Raw genomic sequence first — 8,174 nt, 5'->3', positions numbered from 1 at the left:
GTTGTAACAATTTTTTGAAAAAGCACTTTGGAACATTGAAGGTAATGTGCACTCTTCAAGGCGGATATTTGCAAAAATACATTTTTATGTAGAAATTAAAAGTTGTTCGCACTTCATTAAAAATACCATCCTCCGAGAAAAAAAATGCCAGCGCTGTTTTATTCTGATCAAAATAGTTATTTTTATCTTTGAAAGGTATGCACTCGATACACCCTTTCGATAAAAAAAAGGTTTGGAATATATTTTGTCATAGACATGTAGAGTACAATGTCAAGTTGACAAATAACTCCCGTTTATTTAGGTTTATAAAGTTATAATTTTATTTATTCCGATTTCATTTTGAAAATGATTTGTTTTAAGATTAATAGTTATTTTCCTCCATCATTTCTTTTTCTCATTAAGAATTTTACATTAGAAAAATTCATTAATGAGGGATTATCATTTGTACATGTAGATATTTGGACCATCCTTTCCAACATACATCCTCTTAAACAATATTCTAATCTTCTGTTCTTATGTGTATGAATATTCCTCGAAATTACATTTTAAAGAACTAGTAATGTATTGGCTTCCGCAAACATTTACTCTCCCGAATTAAAAAGATTTCACGGTAAATTACGGTGTATCATATGTATGTTAAAATCTCTCATTAATAACTAGGCAATTGAGGGGCAAAATGAAAACCAGCTTTGATTCTGTGTTAAGTAATTTAGAAGTGATAACGAATTCGATAAGGAATGCACGATTACATACTGAAGTATGTAGTGGTCCGTTGTATTGAAACAATTAAAAAATTGTCTTTGTAAGGCTCATTTTTCGAATTGTATGATAGAGGACAATGGATTTAATTCTACTGTCTAATGAAACTTCAACTCATAAATGTACTCATAATTTTATCTATCTATCTCTAAGGGGAAAAATTCTTCAAAAGCATATACTGTAAAATCACATATTTTCTCACATATTTTCGTGGGGTCAGATTGGTTTGAGAAAAATCTCTTGGTTCGTGGACATTTGATTTCGTGGATCAAGAATTGATGAGTACTTATGTATAAAACATTTTACATCTCGTGATTTACATGAATTCGTGGGTATCGTCATACCTCGAAAACAACAAAAATTAAACCCCCACGAATATTTTTGAATTCACAGTATTAGTTTTGAATAGTTTTAATATTTCACACAACCAGTATGAATTTGTATTCATCTATTCTGGATTCCAAGACTTCATTAAATCCTTACAAAGATACATAGTAGGATCCAGTGAATGTTCTATCAAGCCTTTTTCCTTACTCCTCACTTAGATATAAACAATAGTGAAAGAGAAACTTAATGAGTACTGCCCTTTTTGGAAAATTGAAATTCACAGAATTTTACTAATTTGAAAATAAAAAAAATACATAAAAAGAAAGAGGGCGTATAAGGCGTGTACAATCCCCCGCTCTGAGACAAAATGTTTCTCAATTTTCAAAATTCACAAAAAAGTTATATTTTTCTAAAATCATGTTCTCAGTAATGTCATCTTCAAAATATTTTATTATTTTATTTTACTGAACGACTTATCATTTGATAATCTTTATTTCAAAGTTGACAGTTAAGCATATTTAGTGGAAAATGTGTTTAATAGAGCTATAAAAAACGAATTTTGAACATGAATGGGTCAAGTCTCCATTGTTCGTGAACGCTTAAATAATGGAAATGTAAATGTGAAATCCATTTCATTTGTCCAAAAAATGGAATCTGAACCCATTCTATATGAAAATCGAACTTTTCTGAAAATTTTTTCGCTTCAACAAACCCGTCCATTTAAATCTCACTGAAAGACCTCAATAGTGCATATACCTCGTAGCGTAGTGGTTAAAGCGGTTGGTCTTGGACCAAACCTGCGCTTTGGAGAGAGTTCGAATCATACATGAAGTTTTTCTTTTTTTTTCAAATGTTTTAAAAACATGAGTACAAATAAATTATTCATAAATTATTAAAACAATGAAATATAGAATTTGATATGTAAAAGATGATTTAAATCATCAAATTTTGAAAAAATACTACTTTTTGAATTGAGAAATGTCTTTTTTCAGAGCGGGGGATTGCCCTCGCCTTGTACGCCTCCATTCTTTACAAATTTTCAACTTTACATACAACCAATCCCAACCATAAATAAAAGCACAGTCTTTTAGGTATTATTGACAGCTGCTTTTACAATAGGGATGGAACTCGTAAATTTACTTATATTGTCACCGATCATTTTCAAAATCATTTCGTTAAAAACAAAAACATTCTGATTGTACATTCAAGTACTCTGAAGCTGATATTAAAAGAATGCTTGAGTTTCGAATTGATCACATCTATGTTGTTTTGAGGCCAGGTCTTACAGCAATCTTTAGAATTCACATGGATACCAATGAACCCCTTTATTAGTAGACCTAGTTTTGTTTTCATGTGAAGGAAAAACTTTCCAAAATCGTACACGTGAAAAACACTTGTTGTGGCCTTCAACTCGACAATGGTTGTTTCCATTCTTATGTTGATGTAATATCTCTCGGTGAATTTGTAGTTATAAAAGATTCCACAATGTCTAACACATCAATTTCATATTTGGATATTTTACTTGAAAAAAATTATGATAACAACAACCAAGCATTCCGATACACATGAAGACTTTGTCTTTTCAATTGTTCAACGTCCCTTCCTCATGCAACAATATACCTTTTTCATAACATTTATGCCTCTCAGTTGATTCGAAACGCAAGAGATTATTCTACGTATAAACAATTTCTAAAATAAGGTAAGTTATTGAAGGGAAAATTGATGAAACAAGAATATCAGCAGTCTCTATAGCCGATACAATGACCTTGTTTGCAGATACATTTTAATAACAGGAAGATATTAACTGACTGTCAATATTTATACACACTAAATTGTCGACGGACTTCTCCGTTATTTCGCAATTATGATAAGGAGCAAAGAGCAGGTGTGACCAGTCGGCAAGTATGCCCGATTTTCCATGGCACCTAATCCCACATCTGATTTTTTTAATGTTTATGTTTGTTCTGCCCCAATTTTGTTTGGTTTAATTGACTTTTGAGCTTGAATATTGTTCATTATATTTATATATCTCATTCAAACGATTGTAGCAACCAATTAATTTATTATAAAGATTTAAACAATTTGCATAAAATTAATTGTAGTGTCGTGCAGTGAGAAGAGCGACGACTCAAGAATCCAGAGTAAGGAGTTGATTCTTTTGTCAAGGGTTTGAATCCTATTGTGAGACGTGGAGACTGGTCCTTCGGATAAGACCCTATAACCCGAGTTCCTGTGTCGCAGTAAATGTTGGTACTTACAAGCTCTCACTGCTCAACATCTGTGAATGCCGAATATATGTCACAATTTGCAGCACTTCATCAGCAAATTGCGGCGTTTCCATATAAGTGAAATTGTCTGCTCAAACTCCATATTGTTTAAGGGACCTTTGAGCTTTAATACTGTTCGTTATCTCCTACATTTCATTTTACGTTTAACAACAATCAATAACAAAAATTATAAAATCCAGTATTGTATTTTTCACGATTAAGATCTTTCAATCTGATACCAATCATTAATTTTTATTTGAACATGAGATCGCTATTAAAGCGTCACTTTGACGTCATCCTTTTTTAATTTACATATTGCCGTGGCCCCTGAGTGTCTCTATCTCAGTAAGTATTCGGAATATTCGTCATCCAGTTTTATAATTGGTTATTTGGTGTCATTTCTGTCATATTTCATTGAAATTAAATTACGACAACATCTTCCTGGCTTATAATTAAGGACCTTCTTGCAAGGAAATGACTTACATGTATTTATATCTTTTATGATGAACCCATTACCCGTTACTGATTTACATAAAGCGAAACATCAAATTTCTTTTATTTTCACTTTGATAATGTGTAGTTAAGGTACTACGACCCCCGACCAGGATAGGTAACTCTTTAATCTATAATTTAATTCAAAAAGCCTTAAAATGAAGCATCTATATACTGCGACACTGGACTTCGATTTATACGGTCTCATCCGAAGGACCGGCCTCCACGTCCCAAGTGGGATTCGAATCCGCGACGTAAGGCAAATGCAGTTCATCATTGAGTCAAATGTTGATTAACGTGTTTCATACCAAGTGTTATATGTAGTCCATTATATAAACACTTTGTTTTTCAATCAAAGTTCAAAGAGGTATATACATGTATATATACATAACATTTTTAATGAAATCTTTTCTTCTTTTAATCAGTTCTAAATATTTCTGCCTGACTTTTCTCTCTAAATCTTTCCCAGTGTTATTAGCTTCCCTACTTTTTGTTATTTACATGTATTAATATTTACATCTGTGGGTAAAACATGAAGTAAAATTAAATATTTTCAAACCCTACATCCAAGTGGGATCAGACCACCGAAAAAATAAAATAAAAATCCTATACTTACCTTGCTGAGTAAAAATGACTGGACCATTACTTACAACCTCTGTAAACAAATAAGGCTACGAATCGTAAAATAAACAATCGAACATTTGCAAAGTTATCCAAAAATTATTTATTTATTTTCAGTTAACATTTGATATCAATCATGAACATTTTCTCTCAACAGAAAAAACAGAAGACATACACAACAGTACGTATATATAATTGTAATTGAAATTAACATAAATCATAACTTTAATAGCATCGATTAATGACTTAACAATGTTATTTATTTCTTCAGATTACATTACATGGAAGACATTATAATTTAGCATTGTGACGAAATCGTTGAGCTTTAAATGGCGACATGTCGTATGAAGGTGGTTTATTTGTGGCTAACTCTGCCAGAACTTTCCCAACTACTGGAGCCAACTTAAATCCATGACCTAATACGAAATAAAATCAAACAGATATCGTTTTACATTGATTTCCTCAATATTGTTCTTCTTTTGTTTAAAACAAGTTCTGAATAATTTATTTAATGAACTAAAAAATATACCCGAGAATCCAGCACCGATGACAATGTTTCTCCAGGCAGGATGGTGATCAAGGATGAAATTTTCATCTTCAGACCACTGAAATTTTGAATTCTATGACGTCAAAGATTGAAACATACTTAAAGTAAATACCTTTAATGCAATTCAGATTTTAAATCACGAAATGATATAGGTCTCTATATCTGCAACATTACCCTAAAATTTTTTTCAGACTAATAAGCCGTTTACCGTGTACATGCATGTTTCAGATATAGCTGGCTCTGGTTCTAGGTCCGGAAAATGTTTTGATATGTATTTCTTCATCGTATTAATCACCCACGTGTCATCGGCCTTGTCTCTAGTGTCAGGATCTACTTCCGGTCCACAATGGAGGCAAATCTGTTAGATAGTTCATAACGACGAAATAAAGTATATCTATCTACACAGTCCCAAATGCGAAGAATTCATTGATTGTTTTTTACACTTTTGATATCGAACATTCGTTGCAAAGCCAAAGAGAACATTACTTCAACAGAAAAAAATGTATCTGAAATATTATACAAAGTGTAATTCCTGTTTCTTTTATTCATAAACATTTTTTGCCGTAAGTAAAAATAGAGTGTAAATTTCAAGTTTTTTTTTTAATTTTGCCCTCTAACATTCTATAAAATAAAATTATCGTCATACTAAGCTTATAATTGTATTTTTCCAAACTTGTCAATGTCCTTCTAACCTTGACGAGTCCTGGGTATTCCTCACTAGGCAGACCATAAACTGTAAAACCACTATAAGCATTCTCTTGTAGGAACACAGGGAACTTGTCAGGACCGTATCTACCACTGACCTTCTCTTTCCAGTAGAGGACATTAATCCTCATGACCTTCAACATGAGGACAGAACATACTAGAAAAGTTTGATACTGCTTATTTTGATTTATTCAAAATACTTAAAACTTTGATTGCGACTTTTTCTGTGTTCAGTTAACAAAAAATAATCAGTAATGTTGGAATATTTTTATTAACAATAATTTTTATAAAGGTAAATTATCTAGAAGCAACATTAAATATTTCAGCACAATATAGTGTCTTTATCTTCAAACCTACATTGTTTAAAATATTATATATGCCCTCATAATTACAAGCAGTTGAAATTAAGTAAAAGTACAAGTAAGTGAGACTGAGTGAGACTGTACTGTATAATGCTTTATTTTACCTTTATTGGCAGGTGAACTTGAAGTTTGGGTAGCAGTTTTGTTGCCCACGCTCCTACTGCCAGAACGACCGATCCTGCTCTGTATCTATTGGTAGCGGTCCGTAACTCCACCCTATCTCCCGGAATTACCTCCAACACTTCCTCCCCATCTCTGATTGTCCCACCGTAACGACGGAACATGTCCTGTGATACAAAGTAGCGATAATTACTTGTCATGACATAATAATAGCCTAAGTATTTTTAATAGGATGCTACAAAGATAATAAAATTGATATTGGAAAAGAATAAATAAAAATACTTTACAAAAATTGTATTACATTTTTATTTAAGAAATGAATAACTACTTTATAAAGAGCCATTTAAAAATTTTCGTTTACATACGTGATATGCCATCAGAGCCTTGTCCGCCATTAAAATACCCCCACTCTTATCGACTACAAACGTAAAATCCTTTGGAAATTCTACCATAGGGTACGTTTGCTTCATTTGATTGTAGTTCAGTACGGTGTGTGGGATAGCATGACGTTGCAGACATCGGATCGTTCCCATGGTAAACCTGTCGTCTGCTGACCCCATTGTCAACATTCCCGTTTGCCTATTCAAGACAAAAGCTGCAAGTTCTTTTAAAAATAATTTAAAAGTAGTGTGTACCGTCATAACATTATTCAACTTTAATTGTTGGAGGGGTTCCGGCTTACTTAAAGATTTTTCGTCCTGACTCCTTCTCCAGAGTTTCCCATAGATTGTACGACTCCTTCATCATCAGCGTGTAATGTTCCATCTCCCCGTACGCCTTCCTCGTGATCCTGCTCTGGCCGTGGGAACTCCCACGCGAGTGAGGCAGTGGAAACTAAAAGACACAAATATTAAAGTATTACGAGACATAGGGTCGTTTTATTGCGAATCATTTCAAGATCTTTAATTTACTTTTTTTTTTTGCAAAGTTAACATATATTTTTATTTTAGAGCCTCCTCTTAATTTAAACAGAATGTCAAAATCAGATTTTTTGTATTACCTGTTCTAACAACAGCGTTTTCTTCCCATGTTTTGCCAAATGGTATGCTGTGGAGGAACCCTCAATACCAGCCCCCACTACGATGACGTCATACAAATCCATTGGTTCTGTCAAAAATTATTAAAAATCATTAACGCATCATTATTAATGAAGTAAATTTTTTTTATTATACTTGATTTTTGAACCTTTTGAATGTACAGTTTTTCAGATTGTCTACATGTCTTGCTAGGAATTAAACAGTGTACATTTTGTCCTTAGCACTTCACCATACACAAGATGACGGTTACCGCCCATCAACATTTTCCCCGCTCCAATTAACAAAGGCGATAGCGTCATTTTAAATTGCATATCGCCAACCATTTGCCATTAGTTCAACTATATGAAAAGTAATATGTGTGTCCTGTACCTTGACAATAAAAAGGTTTGTCTAGAAAAAAGAAATTTATTGCATCGAATATAATATACTTACATGTTGGTTGCTTAATATAATTTTTTCCATATGTATGGATGTGCATTCGGGTATATCTTTACCCTGCATATTACCTTTAACATTTCTACATCATTAACCATATTAATTGGGGGGACCTTAAATATACGATATCCTTACGGAAGCCCATTTATTACCTATCGAAAAATATTTTTGAATCCGATACAACGAATTGTCGCATTAGCGTCGGAATCAAATTGAAAGTGGGGGGGGGGGGGGGGCTAAGTGTAAAAAAAATTTTTTGTACCTTCAAAAAAACCTGACAAGCAAAAAACAAGGGGGAAATGTCCATTTCCAAAACACGAAAATCCTATTTCGTGGGGGGGGGGGGGGATAGGTTCGAACTTCAGTACCAAAAAAAGTTTTTTCCAAACACCACCACTTTCCCCATTCTTAACCTGTACTAAAACGTATCTGTGGAAAGTGGGGGCTAAACCTACAAAGATATGTTCAATGTCTATACTAAGGATATATTTGGAAAAAAAGT

General features: G+C 33.0%; 1 protein-coding gene across 1 annotated transcript; it reads right to left on the bottom strand.

The window, feature by feature from the left end:
• Window positions 1-4,566: 4,566 nt before the first annotated feature.
• Window positions 4,567-7,310, bottom strand: LOC134250893 (peroxisomal sarcosine oxidase-like). Its single transcript, XM_062733252.1, has 8 exons — window positions 7,201-7,310; window positions 6,883-7,034; window positions 6,566-6,779; window positions 6,185-6,367; window positions 5,706-5,852; window positions 5,222-5,371; window positions 4,996-5,071; window positions 4,567-4,882 (listed from the first exon to the last, which is right to left on the bottom strand). Exons 1-8 carry the CDS (start codon window positions 7,300-7,302, stop codon window positions 4,758-4,760), a joined length of 1,149 nt encoding a protein of 382 aa, XP_062589236.1. The 5' UTR covers window positions 7,303-7,310; the 3' UTR covers window positions 4,567-4,757.
• Between the last annotated feature and the right edge of the window lie 864 nt (window positions 7,311-8,174).

The sequence above is a fragment of the Saccostrea cucullata genome, unplaced genomic scaffold, assembly GCF_032062105.1.
Source record: "Saccostrea cucullata isolate Sc308-1 unplaced genomic scaffold, CSIRO_AGI_Scuc_v1 ctg15, whole genome shotgun sequence".
Lineage (NCBI taxonomy): Eukaryota > Metazoa > Mollusca > Bivalvia > Ostreida > Ostreidae > Saccostrea > Saccostrea cuccullata.
This window is presented reverse-complemented; position numbering and strand designations above follow the sequence as displayed.

What these genes read in the sequence shown, in the direction of transcription:
- LOC134250893 (XM_062733252.1), bottom strand. Translation starts at nt 7,302, where the DNA reads ATGGATTTGTATGACGTCATCGTAGTGGGGGCTGGTATTGAGGGTTCC. An exon ending in CTGAAACATGCATGTACACG is followed by an intron (nt 5,072 to 5,221) that starts GTAAACGGCTTA and finishes TCAAAATTTCAG; the next exon opens with TGGTCTGAAGATGAAAATTT. An exon ending in CATCGGTGCTGGATTCTCGG is followed by an intron (nt 4,883 to 4,995) that starts GTATATTTTTTA and finishes ATTTCGTATTAG; the next exon opens with GTCATGGATTTAAGTTGGCT.